Source organism: Dermacentor silvarum, chromosome 8, assembly GCF_013339745.2.
Source record: "Dermacentor silvarum isolate Dsil-2018 chromosome 8, BIME_Dsil_1.4, whole genome shotgun sequence".
Lineage (NCBI taxonomy): Eukaryota > Metazoa > Arthropoda > Arachnida > Ixodida > Ixodidae > Dermacentor > Dermacentor silvarum.
In genome coordinates, this window is record NC_051161.1 from 61,173,103 (window position 1) to 61,186,385 (window position 13,283).

Below are 13,283 nucleotides of genomic sequence, written 5' to 3' on the forward strand. Positions count from 1 at the left end.
TATAGTAAATTAAGCCTTGGCTTCAAAATAAAATTTAAAAAAAAAAGCTTGTGTAGGTACATGAAATGAGCCCCAACTCAAAATACACTTTGGAGCCCGTGCTTCAGATTAATTTCACAGGCTTTCATAGAGCACTAGTGAGTGACGAAGGGTGCGAGTGGGAGTGAGTGCTGGTTAATGTTACTGCGGATGAAAGTCAGCAACAATGATTTTGAGTGGATTTGAGTGACTGTTGACGAGTGTGAGTGGACATAGGTGTGTACATGAGTGAGTGGTGGGGGACGAGCAGGTGCCGGTAAGTGTGAATGCAAGCGAATGTGAACCCGAGTGAGTATGCACGAGTAGGAGAATGCGAGAGAGTACCGACGAGTGCGAGTACATACCCTGCAAAAATTTGGTGAGCGAGTATGAGTGGATATCCGCTCGTCCTGCCGACATATGGTGACGCGTTAGATCCTTGATGTGGGTCCCGGTAAGTGTTACTGTCAACGCATTTATTACTCAGTCTTCGAAGTGCATAATGAAATGACTCCCCCCCCCCCCACCAATGACACTATTATCGCTTCTTTTTCTTACGTTGAGGAATGTCGCCACTGAGCTTCCTTTTCGAATTCGTACTCTCTACAGTGGGTCTTTGTGTGCACTCCGTGCTTTTGTGGCCGGGCTGCTTGCAAGCAAAGCAAGTGACGCCTTTCGACTGGCAGTCGTGACCAGGTGGGAGGCACTTGTTGCACACCTGGCAGTGCTCGTTTGCCTGCTTTACGCACACGCCACACCGTTCGCAGTGCCTATACGGTCCGCCGTCTTTAGAAGGGCAGTCGTTGCACACGGCACAGTGTTTGTTGTGACGAGCTACCCATCGGTCGCACTGCGCGCAGAACGCGTATCCGCTTTCCGGAAGCGGTATCTGTCCCAAGGGTACGTCGGTGAAGATCCGCACGGGCGAACCCTTGCGCCGTTTGCCGTGGGCTCCGTTAAATGTGGCGTGGTTCTCGTAGTCGACGGCGTAGTCGAGCATGCGCAGTCGAGGCAGGGCCTTCACGATGCGCTTCTCGTTGAAATACGGAAAGAACCAGAACAAGTTCAGCTCGCAGCCCAGAGCGGCCGCCTGCTCGGTGATCTGGTCCAGCGTCCTGGCGACGGCGTCGACGAGACCACCGAACGGAGGGTCGACGACGACTGCGCACCGGCTACCGGTAGCCAGTCTGTCCCTGACCACCGTCTCCGACTGCTCACCGCGAAAGTGAAAGTTGTTGAACATGTTGAACCAGCAGAACTCGTCGGGACCGTAGAACTGCTCGTACGCTTGCTCGATGTCCAGAAGCAGGCTTTTCACGTCGGGACGGTGTTCCCTGAGGTGTTCGTGCAGAGTTGGCGTCCCAACGCAAAGGACGCGGTCGAAGTTCAGTCGTTTTAGCGTGTCGACGACGAAAAGAGTGCTGGAGTTGGAGAAGAAGTACTGAGCCTTGGTTGCGTTGTTCACGTCGGCGTGCAGGAGCCGGCTAGGCCGCCGCAAGTCGTCGTCCGAAACCGGGTTGGTGAAGGAGTGCTCGAAGTGGTGTTTCCTCGCGTCCTCCTTCGACAGCAGCTTGCGGCAGCAGAAGTGTCGCTCGCACGGCTTGCATTTCAGCAGCTCCAGAAACCTCTCGTGCAGTTGATGGTGCGTCAAATCGGGCAAGACGCGTCGTTTCACAGCGTTCCAATTGAAGTTGCAGCGCGAGGCTTCCTCCTTCCAGACGAAAAATTGGCAGTCCTTGCGTCGCCGACACGCGGAGCAGGCGTAGAAAATGCGCCCGTCATTTTTGCAGGAAATTCCTAGTCGTCTAAAAAGCAGCCCAGGTCCGTGATCGCAGCAGGGAACGTCGCCGGAATCGTCGTGCAGCAGTTCAACGCAACTTGTGAAGTTCATTGTAAGGTACTACGTCACGACTGCGAGCGTGGGCTTTCGTACTTGATAGACAAAACGTGTCGTCGTCTTTACAACACACACACACACTACTTTACACATACCAATTCGAGCACAGTACTTGTTAAAATCGTACCGAAATTCCGAAATTGCAAACCGAACCACGCCATAGAGTAAAGAACCACGCGGCCATAATGCTGTTTTTTTTTCTTATCAACGAGCTACTAGTTTCGAAGTCAAAGGCGCTGAGCTTTCCGCATTTAAAATGCCATTTTACTTTATACATTACAGTCTGAAATATTACCACTACGCTTAGCGTTACTTTTTAAATGATTGTGCCGCAAAATGATAGTGGCTAGTTAGTGCGCTAATGAGGCTATCGAAGTTCATAGCATAGCCTAGCCGAGTTCGCCGCTTATGGCTGCTTGTTCGGCTGTCTGGCCAAAGTATACAGTTGCGTTAACGATTAATTAACCGCACCGACGATGGCTTCGTTTTTCGGATTCGACAAAATTCAGCAGCTCAGGGCTATGATTAAGCACAACGGTGGCGTTCTCAGGTCCGCGTTCAAGATTTGGAGGTAAGACGCGATTGCTAGACAAGTTTGACGATGTTCTCTTCTGACTCGGTGCGCACGAAGGTCAAAAACACAAGTTTCGTTTGGTGCCCGTTGCTGAATTGAGCATTGACGTTCGCCTAAAAAAGCATAAAGTAGTAGTATTGCACTTTGTGGCTGACGATTGTGTGAGTAATGTTTTATAAATCTCGGTTGGAAAACGGATTACCTGTCTGCTTTCGATGGCAGCACACGCTTGTGGTGTTTGCAGGTAGAGTCGCGTGGTGGTTTATATCACTGAAGCAGTGCGAATGGATAATTCAATCACAACGCCCCATTTTATTTTCTGACCGACCGGGTAGAAGCTTCAGATCTCGTAAGAGTTGCAAACGTAAATTCCTGGCGTTGCGGCAAAGCCCCAATTATGTCTCAGAGTGGTCTATACGCAACTTGAAAGGCATTTAGTTGCCGTGCTTTGAGTAGCTGATCGTGCCATGGTGACGGCAGTTTTGAACATCATTGCTTCCATTACTCTGTTGTACAAACCTGGTTGTTTCTGTGTAGAACGCGTACATGATTATGACAGCGCTATGGATGTTTTGCGTCCTCCGTCTTCATGGCGACCTCATCTGTGTTTCATTTTCTTTTTTCTTTTTCTTTTTTCTTTTTTTGCTCTACCAGGATGGACGATCTACGAATGGGGACGCTGATTGGCGTTGACAAGTATGGGAATAAGTACTACGAGGACAACAGGTTTTTCTTTGGTGAGATTCGCTTACTGAAGATTTTCGCGGTCAAAGTTTTCTTGAAGTAACTCTATTCACTTCTGCTCTACAGGGCGCAACCGCTACGTGGAGTACGCTGACCATTACTTCTTTGACTATGATGGCAGCCAAGTGCCGAGCGAGTGGTAAGAACAGCACAACGTTTTAGGCATATCCACTGATGCATTGAAAGCACGGCAACATTGTTGGCACATGTTATTTGTTATGTGAACTCTTTGTCATCAGCTTTAGCGCTGAGTCAAGCTGTATTGATTGAGCTACCGTTGCTGCCACGACACTTACAGACTAAGCTCTACACTGTATGTACACATTAAAGGGACCCCTCCTCGGGCCTCATCAGAAGTTTCAGTTACACAATAGAAGTTGTGAAGTGCCATCAGGGGAGTGATCTACTGCATTGGCATTTTATATTCTTTTAGAAAAATTCAAGTTCATCTTTACCGTCTTTGTCATCGTCTGAATGTCAGCTGCTTATCAAACACCTTAACCCAACTTTTTGTTTTAATTGAAATGAAAGTAAAGAAAGCGGAGAGATTAACGCCCATATTTTCAAATGATTCTCGACTCGATGCTCATCCTACACTCCACTGAGTAGACCACAGCGCCGCCTGTCTACTCATGAAGACGCTAAGCTTCTCTAGAATTGCTGTGGATTGTCAATAAAGCACAGTGACCACTTCTATGTAGGGGCAGCACTGTCATCAATGTTCTTCGGTCGAGGTAGAGTGCTGAGTGAAGAAACGTTCAAGATCACCATACAGGGGTGATGGCGACACCTTTTATATAGTAATAATAAAAATAAAAAACCTCACAAGTTAAAGGGACTTTATAGCATTTTTCAAATACCTCCCATCTTGTAGCGCAACAGGAAGCCTACCATTCGAAGCATGTAAACGTGCAGTGGTATATAATCTCACGTGTTTCCTACAGACGCAGTCTGATAGTCAATCCAAGCCTTTTGTGCAGTGGTCAAGCAGACACAATGTGGTAAGGAATGCCTAAACTGGTGTTGTGGTGATGACGACACACCTTTTGCATTTGTTCATATTTAATAAGGCGGCTGTGCTATGTATGACTCAGAAAAAAAAATTTTAATGCAAGGGACATCAGAGCCTTGCAATCTGACACAGTTGGAACAGAAAACTCCATCTTCGTGAAAAGTCACAGCTACATTAGAGAGAGCTTTTGAATTGGGGACCCATGTACCTTGGCTACCCAAGAAAATAGAGGGCTACTAGTGGGCATGCAGAGAGCCAAAGGCAACTTTTGGGTTTGTATTGACCCAAGGCTTTATGTAAGGTGAAAGAAAAAAATCGCATCATCTCACCCTACGGGCAACCATGGTGGGATGCGAAAGCATTGCGAGGGGTGCGCATTGAGTTTCCGTTTCGTTTCACTTGGCAACACAACCCAATGAAAGTTAGAGTGAGAGTCGGGTATCAGTAGCTCACGCTCATCACCGGAACCTTTCCCGACGTTAGAGCCTCCTTGCATGTGGAGCATACCGCGAACTGCAGGAAGTCGCCGGTGTTGTTGCTGAACCGGCGTCGAAGCACGCTGACGGCAGCGTTACGCTGATGTTTGTTCTGGACGCTCCAGACCTTGCTCAGGTTGTTGTCGAACCAAAGCCAGTCGCACACATTGCAGCTGTGCCCGAAGCTCTGATTGAGGAAGTCGCGCTTGAACCGCGCGTCAGCATCGTCGAAGCCTGGGCGTTGTATTGGCCTCGAACGTGTTGCTGCTCTGGCCGCAGACTCGCGTTGCCTTGTCACTTCGGGATTGGGAGCTGCCGCTCGACGCTGCCGTTGTGCTTCGACTTTCCGAGCCCGGAGTTCGGGGTCAGCTTGATAACGCTGACGTTCCTCTTCGGCATGCCGAGCCCGTGTTGCTTCTGTAGAAGTTTCCTGCCAACGTTTACGTTCGGCTTCCCTGACCCGAAGTTCAGGGTCCGCTTGCCGGCGCGGACGTTTACGTTCGGCTTCCCGAGCCTTCCTCTGCTCCGCGGCGGTGGCACTGCCGCTGCAACTAGCACCGAGGTTGTTCATGGCGTTTCGCACATCGTTGCACAGAGAGAGAATGACGGAAGCACAGCGAACGCGCGCTTTATACTGCGCCGCGACACTTGCGCCGCCTACCGGCGTACCCTTAGAGAAAGAGGGAGAGAGTAAGAGAGAGGGTTATATGCAATGACTTGCTGCGCTGCACCTGTGGCGGAGAGGGGGAGAGGGAAGGAGGAGAGCGTGCACCTGCGTAGGAGAGGAGAATGAGGGAGAGTTGCGCATGCGCAGTATGGGTGCGGACGCCGCAGAACGGACACTACCCCGAGCATAAGATGCTCTCGCATCTAAAATCTTGCAATAGCCTGGGGCCCCAAAAAACAAACATGGTGGCACCCATTGATGCAATGGCTTTCATACACTAGTTTTGTTCAAATATGCGTACTCTTGTTTTCAGTCATTATGAGGAGTTCTCCATGTTCTTGTTTTCATAGAGCTTTTTGTTTTCACCATGATGATGCACCCAATGCAAAACCTAACGCTACCTATGGTCGACCCAATTCTAGCTCTCTGTTTGTCCTCTGTACTCAAGAGTTGCTAACCCAATGCAGCTCAGTGGCCCAAATATATGGGTCCCCAATTCCAAGACGCTGTATTTTTGTTTCCGTTGGCATGCTGGCAGGACAGTGGCGTGTGTCCATGAAGACTCGGGAAGTGCTTGCTAGTATCACCATTTGTTCCCTGCAGGCACGGCTGGCTGCATTACATGACAGACTTGCCGCCCACCAAGGCTCCTCCTCCGCAGTACAAGTGGCTCGCCCCGCACACCGAGAACCTGACCGGAACCAAGGATGCCTACATGCCGTACAGTACCGTCCGGCCAAAAATTCAGTCATGGGTGCCACCTAAGACGGCGAGGAAGTGAACAGCTCCCTGAGCATCCTTGAGAAAAACATTGTAGACCTGCGCTGTAGGTGCGTCGAGTGCAGCTCTCACTCACTCTTGGCTGTACATACGAAACTTAGGTCAATAAATGAATTAATGCTGTTGGGCATCATTGCTCTGTTGTGCAGAGGTCTACTTGCAGCGACTGGGGAATTCACAGAATGAGATCAACCTTATTTTAAAAATAGCTCTTTGTCCGAGCCTTCGGCACTAGTAACACATTATGTGATGCTTTGGGGATGATAAATTGCCCAAGTGTGCTGAACTTGCTGCATGAGGGAAGACATCAAGTAAACACAGTAACACTTTATTTGTTCTGTTGCGTTGTCATTACAGTTGTAGCCATTTTGGCAAAACTGGACGCTGCAGAATGACAACAGGGCTTTTCGAAGGTTTTGAACTGGGCTCGTTCCTGCTTAACTATATAATCTAGGCTCGTATAAAGCGATATACAAAAGAAACAGCTTAAAGCAGTTGTTAATGTGAAAGTAGCTGAGAGTTACCAAGGATTGGTAACCTTGTGGTTTGTTTCTTCATGGTTAGAAAGAATTTGGCGATGCATTCCTGGTTGCAATATCTGTTATGCAGATGGAATTGTCCTTTATGTAAGGTGAAAGAAAGAAGCGGTGTTAGAAGTACTGAAGGAAAAAGGAAAATTGTGCTAGGTTGGGAAAACAAAAAACTGCACAGAATGCGATAGGACAGTGCAACTCAACTGTAATTTGATGAACCTATCAAGAATAAGGTCTGGCAAGGAGACAATCTCTCCAATGCTATTCACTGCATGCTTAGAAGAAGTACTCAAGCTATTAGGCTGGGAAGGCTTAGGAGTCAGGATCGATGGCGAATACCTCAACAACCTTCGGTTTGCAGATGACAATGTCCTGTTCAGCAACAGTGGGGATGAAGGAAAACAAATGTTTGAGGACTTTAACCAAGAAAATGTAAGAGTAGGGTTGAAGATTAATATGCAGAAGACAAAGGTAATGTTCAACAGCCTGCATAGCCATGCAATATTGAAGCGGTGCAATATCTGTGCCCTTGAGTGCTCCTGCTCAAACGTACCTGTCACACCGGCTTGGAAGCTAGCGCCAATCAAGTAATTTTTGTGGTTACAGTTGTCAAGATCTGCTACTCGCTTGAGTTCTTGCTTTCTCACTGGACTACAGGCTTCCACTTCCTTGCCAATGTTGACCTCTCATGTCTTTGACCCACAGTCATTGGGTCAAAAGATCAATGTCCAAGTAACCATGGATATTTAGTGAATGGCCAGTGATCATAAAAGATATCTAGGCCGTCTTCTAAGTGACGAGTGACAGGGGCAGGAGCGTCTCCAACCCCCCTCCCCCTCTTTTGTAACACGGGTCACGTAAAGTTGCTCTATACAGTTTGCATATTATGAATATCCATGGAATGTTCCTAAATTTCTGCTGGACATCCCAATGTTACAATTGAAAGTCCTAAAAACACAGATGTCTACTTGCATTTTATACCCTATGTTGGTACTTGTACTTGGAAAAAAAAAAAAAAAAAAAAGACTGCTACCATGATTATCTACCTTTGATGCTTGTGTAGATTATAGATATACATTTTTCACTGATTCAAAGCACTCACATTGCATCACGAGCATTTACTCGAACAGAAGCGATACATTCTGCTTTACTTTGCTCACACTTGCATACCAGCAAAACTTTGGTTATACATGCATGCAGTTAAATCTCAATATAACGAAGTTGGTAATATCGGCAGTTTACTTCGTTATATCGAAATTTCGTCGTTCGTAGTTTTGAAATTCGACATTTTATGCGAGCAAGTACAGTCTCTGGCGGATTTTTCCGAATTATCGGGCAATCGAAAAAAAAAAAGAATATTTCAGTGAAGAAAAAAAATCATTCTGTTGAATTTAAGAGAGAGAGAAATAACTTTATTTTGTCCAAAATGTGGTTAGAGGAGGGGGTAATGACTAAAAGCCTCCCCCGTCCCCCCTTTAGACGGCGCCCGGCAGCCCCTGAGCCGCGGCGGCGTCCTCAGCCATTTGGACTACTCTTGCTTGAACATCCGGGTCCGAGCTGAGCAACACGGTCTCCCATTGCTCCTCATTTCTTATTATTAAACTGGGTTGTTGTGGTTTTGAACAGTTATTGTATTGTTTCTTTGGGCATGCCCAGATTATGTGTTGAAGATCTGCTCGGTTGTTACAATGCTTACATATGTCTGTGTATACATCTGGGTGATAGTGACTGAAGGCAATGGGGTTGGGGAAAGTGTTGGTTTGTATTAGCCGCCAAGCCACTGATTGCCACTTGTTTAATGAACAATGTGCTGCCGGATATCTAGCCCTGGCTAGTCTGTAATAATCAATGATTTCCCCTAAAGGAAACCAGCCTATCTCTGCCCGACCGGCGGATTGCGAATGCGTCCGTGTTGGTGTTGGTGACGTTGTCTCGGTCTGCGAAACCTCGAGCCGCGTCATGCGCATTCACGTTGCCTGGCAGGCCAGAGTGGGCTGGTGCCCAGGTGATTTGTATTCCCCTAGCTCGGTATCCGTGGAAACCAGCCTGGAGGATTTTTTGCGCCTTTGGCGAGATGCGTCCTTTAGCGTAATTTAATATGGCGGTCTTGGAATCACTTATTATAATTTTGTATTTGGCAGAACATGTCATTGCTAGTGCAATGGCGACCTCTTCTCCTACCTCTGGCGTTGTTGTTAGGATCGTGGCTGACGCACTTACATGTCCTTGATTATTGACTACTGCCACTGCCATGGCATCTTGATGTTCGTAGTCGGCTGTGTCTACATAGAGCACATCTTTAGAACTATCAAACCTTCTTCCTAATGCTTTGGCTCTTTCTTTTCTTTGTTCTTCGTTGTGCGAAGGATGCATGTGTTTGGGTAACGGGAGGATATATAGTGTCTCCTAATGTCCGCAGGTATATCTGTTTTGATGTCAGTTCTGGGTTCATAGTTGATGCGCAGCGATTCCAGAATATGTCTCCCGGTTTGACTTTTGGAGAGCCTCTCCATCCGGGCAGTTCTGTGAGCTTCTATCAATTCTTCTATGGTGTTATGGAGCCCCAGCGCTTCAAAACGTTCATTCGAAGTGGAGACCGCGATCCCCAGAGCTTGCTTGTAGGTTTTCCTGATCATGACGTTGATTCTTTTCTTTTCTTCAGTTTTAAGGTCCAAGAATGGCGCTACGTAGACGATCCGGCTGAGAACAAAAGTTTGAATTAGTCTGATCAAGCTATTTTCTTTCATACCGTGGTGTTTATTTGCTATGTGCGAAATAAGACGCATTGTCTGATATGTATTGCTTTCTAACTGTCTGATGGTTTCAATATTGTAGCCGTTGTTCTGAATCCGCATACCGAGGATCTTTATACTTGTAACCAGCGGTATGGGTTGTCCTTGGTTTGCGAAGAACTGTATATTGGGGACTTCGGTTTTCTTTTTCCCTCTTGACGTTGGCTGGTATAGCAGGAGCTCGGATTTCTGCGGAGAGCATCCCAGATCTCTCGACCCAACGTATGCTTCTACCGCATCAATCGCCTTTTACAGTGTGTCCTCAATATGACCATCACTGCCTCCCGTTATCCATAGCGTAATATCATCGGCGTATAGGCTATGATTTAGATCTTCAATGTTATTAAGTATTTCTGGGAGGCCTATCATGGCGACATTGAAGAGAAAAGGCGAGAGGACAGAGCCTTGCGGCGTACCTCTGCTTCCCATTTCTAGTTCGTCCGACGCCACTCCTCCTATTGTTAAAATTGCTCTTCTGTCAGATAGAAAGTCTTTGATGTATTCGTACGTCTTACGCCCAGGTTTTCCAATATTGCTTCATGTTTCACATTGTCAGAGGCCTTGGTTAGGTCTAGTCCCAGTAGGGCCCTGGTATCCATCCGGGAGCAGCTGTTTCTGTCTATTATTTGGTGCTTAATTCTCAGCATTATGTCTTGCATCGATAATTTCGGGCGGAAGCCCACCATTGTGTGTGGAAAGGCTTCTCTGTTGTCCATGTATCTGTTTAATCTGTCGAAGACCACGTGTTCCATCAATTTCCCAATGCACGAGGTCAGCGAGATTGGTCTGAGGTTGTCAAGCTGTAGTTTTTTGCCTGGCTTCGGGATCATTACGATTTTTGCTGTTTTCCACTGTTTCGGGACTTTGCCTCTTTCCCAGCAGATGGTCATGTATTTTGTGAGAGCTTCAATAGACTGATCATCCAGGTTACGAAGCATCTTGTTGGTAACTCCGTCTGGGCCCGGAGAAGACTTTGTGCGGAGGTTTTGAATAGCCCCTCGTACCTCTGCAACGGTAAAAGGACGATCGAGTGCTGCGTTGTATGCCCCTGCATATGCCTTTAGATTTTCTTTGGGATTGGATCCTATGTATTTGTCTTGGATTTCTTTAATTAACTCCTTGTCTGTACCAGGGTAATTATGTATTATCTTGCTTAGGTTGTGCTTTTGCATCGTCTTGCTCTTATCTGGATCAATTAGATGTCTAAGAACATTCCATGTTTTGGCGAGACCAATCTGTAGATCCATTTATTCGCACGTGCTGTACCAGTTTTGTCTGGTTAGTTGGTGCGCGGTAATTTTCTACGTCCTGATTTAGCCTTGCAATGCGTCTTCGTAGGTTACGATTTAGCTTTTGTTTGCTCAATCGTCTTTGCAGGCCTTGTTTCGCTTCCCAAATGTGTAGGAGCTTGGCGTCGGCTTGCTTTATCTCTGCTTCCTCTGGTATGGTCTTAGTTGCCTGGTCGACACATTTGTGCAGCTGTTCAACCCAGGATTCAATATCTTCAATGTCCTTTGGGTTGCTGCTGTTTTCTTCGGATTTGCGTTCAGCCGATCTTATTTTCCTGAATTCATCCCATTCGGTGATTCTAATTTGGTTGCCTTCTCTGGGCTTGGTTGTTCCTGCAACTAGTGTGGTGGCCACTATGTAGTGGTCACTTCCTAGGTTTTCCTGTAGATTTAGCCATCCCGCATCAGCTTTAGCATTTTTTACAAATGTCAAATCTGGCGTTGTGTCCGTACACACGCTGTTCCCCACCCGGATGGGATGTGCTGTGTCGGTAATCAGAGTAAGACCCTCGCGCTGAACGTCCTGCCATCGACGTCTTCCCTTCACCATTTCCAACCTGTAGCCCCAGGCGGGGTGGCGCGCATTGAAATGTCCTGTTATTATTAAAATGTGCTTTTTTGCTATATCTAGCGCCTTCCGGAAAAGATTCGCGAAGCTATGTTTTTTCTTAGGATTGCTGTATACGTTTAGTACAAAGAGACTGTTCTTGTTTCTGTTTTTTGCCGATATAATTTCAACGAAAACGTGGTCGATGTATTCTGTGCCTATATCATGTCGGATGACCGGCAGATTGCGTCGGACCAGTGTCGCAACCACAGGCTTGTTGTTACCTCCATCCATATTGGCCAGGTCTCCTTGACAGAATGTTTTATATCCCGATAATTTTGTAGTGCATCCAGTTTTTTGTAGGCAGATTGCGTCAGGCACTGGCCCCATAACTTTATTATCTACAAACTGTTGCAGGTTTCCTCGTTTCCTACGAAACCCGCGACAGTTCCATTGCCATATTGTATACGTGTTATTAGTAGCCATGGTGATGTTATTGGCTATCCTTTGTAGCCCTGTTTACGTCAGCTGCGGTTGGCCTAGAGTACGGTTTTTGGGTCTTAATGGGACCGGCTTGTCCCCCCATGCCTTCCGTATGCGTAGCATTTTCTAATACAGCAAGTCTGGCATTAATATTGCCCATGTATTTGGCCATCATTCTTTCTATGCTTGCATTTATCCCTTCACTAATGGAGCTTCTAAGAATTTCTAGTTTGCGATCCGTCTCCTCACTAAGTAATTGTAACTTTTCATTCAGAAACTTTTCGTCTATCTACTGTGGTTGTGGCGGCTTGGCTACTACTTGTTCTTTCTGTGTTATTTCGGCAGTAGCCCTCCTTTTCATGGTAGTGGATGCGGAATCTTGGTTAGCGTTAGCTACAGGCCTCTTCTCTTGACTTTCTTGAATCTGTGTAGTATCCATCTTATTGTTGTCATCTATCTGCTTCTTGTTTCTAAGCTTGGTGATCTCTTCCTTAAGTAATTTGTTTTCTTCTAACGAAAGATGTAAAAGCTTTTTAAGTTTGCCCAATTCTGCTTGTACTTCGGCTAGTGCATCACTTTGCGTATGCTGTGTGGAGCTCTGGGAGACCGTGTTTGCCCAGCTCACCTTATTTGGTTGGTCTTCTCCATGAGGCACCTCAGTTGTCCCGTTCCTTGATTGGGACTTGGACGTGGATCTTGACCTGGATCTTGACCCGGATCTGGACCTGGACTGCTGTCCCCACGGTGATCTCGACGCCCGTGTGCTGGCAGGGGTTCCGTCGCAGCTCGGCCCTTTGAGGTCAGAGGTCGTTTTCTTGTTGCTGTCGTTTTGTGCTTTTGGCGCGCTGTCCGAAATGCATAGGCGTGGGAAGGATTCCGATCGTTCCCTTCCCGTCTTTAATATGCCTGGATTGTTGGATTTTCCCTCGGCGTGGCGTTCTTGTGCTTTCTTCTTCTCGAGTTGCCGCTTCTTCAAGAGAAATGGGACCTGGTAGCGCTGGCTGCATCCCTTGTCTCCTGTGCGGTGGTCCTTACTACATAGGGCGCACTTGGGGTCACAGCTATGGCTCTCCGGCGAATTCTTGTATCCGCAGTCCGTGCATATTTCGTTTTCCGGCGCCGGGCAGACGTCAGATCTGTGACCTAGTCTGCCACATGCTCCGCAGATCTCGTTTTTCTTTTTGTGCAGGTAGCACCTGTATTCGGTACCCCTGTAATAGACGAAGTACGGGACTTCTTCATCTTTGAAGACTATTACTACGGATGTGGTCTTGCCCATACAAAGCGAAGCCTGCGACGCTTTTGAGTCTACTCCGCCTCCGCGGTGGATATATATAGTGTCACCCGCAGAGGGACGCATCGCCATCATGAAAAGCGCAGGTAGAGGGGAACGAATGGCTCTAGTTCTGCCTCTCGTTTCAACGCATCTCAGAAATTAACTCGAGATTACACTGCCTCCAGCACTAAACGG

At 47.2% G+C, this 13,283-nt stretch overlaps 2 protein-coding genes across 2 annotated transcripts; one reads left to right on the forward strand and one right to left on the reverse strand.

The window, feature by feature from the left end:
- Window positions 1-463: 463 nt before the first annotated feature.
- On the reverse strand, window positions 464-2,104 carry LOC119461315 (rRNA N6-adenosine-methyltransferase ZCCHC4). The gene has a single exon (XM_037722571.2). The coding sequence runs from the start codon at window positions 1,907-1,909 to the stop codon at window positions 557-559; it is 1,353 nt and encodes a 450-aa protein (XP_037578499.1). The 5' UTR covers window positions 1,910-2,104; the 3' UTR covers window positions 464-556.
- A 190-nt stretch (window positions 2,105-2,294) lies between these two features.
- LOC119461316 (probable NADH dehydrogenase [ubiquinone] 1 alpha subcomplex subunit 12) lies at window positions 2,295-6,296 on the forward strand. Its single transcript, XM_037722573.2, has 4 exons — window positions 2,295-2,486; window positions 3,144-3,226; window positions 3,300-3,372; window positions 5,992-6,296. Exons 1-4 carry the CDS (start codon window positions 2,392-2,394, stop codon window positions 6,167-6,169), a joined length of 429 nt encoding a protein of 142 aa, XP_037578501.1. The 5' UTR covers window positions 2,295-2,391; the 3' UTR covers window positions 6,170-6,296.
- Window positions 6,297-13,283: the final 6,987 nt, after the last annotated feature.

What these genes read in the sequence shown, in the direction of transcription:
- LOC119461315 (XM_037722571.2), bottom strand. Translation starts at nt 1,909, where the DNA reads ATGAACTTCACAAGTTGCGTTGAACTGCTGCACGACGATTCCGGCGAC.
- LOC119461316 (XM_037722573.2), top strand. Translation starts at nt 2,392, where the DNA reads ATGGCTTCGTTTTTCGGATTCGACAAAATTCAGCAGCTCAGGGCTATG. An exon ending in TCCGCGTTCAAGATTTGGAG is followed by an intron (nt 2,487 to 3,143) that starts GTAAGACGCGAT and finishes TTGCTCTACCAG; the next exon opens with GATGGACGATCTACGAATGG. An exon ending in AGCCAAGTGCCGAGCGAGTG is followed by an intron (nt 3,373 to 5,991) that starts GTAAGAACAGCA and finishes TGTTCCCTGCAG; the next exon opens with GCACGGCTGGCTGCATTACA.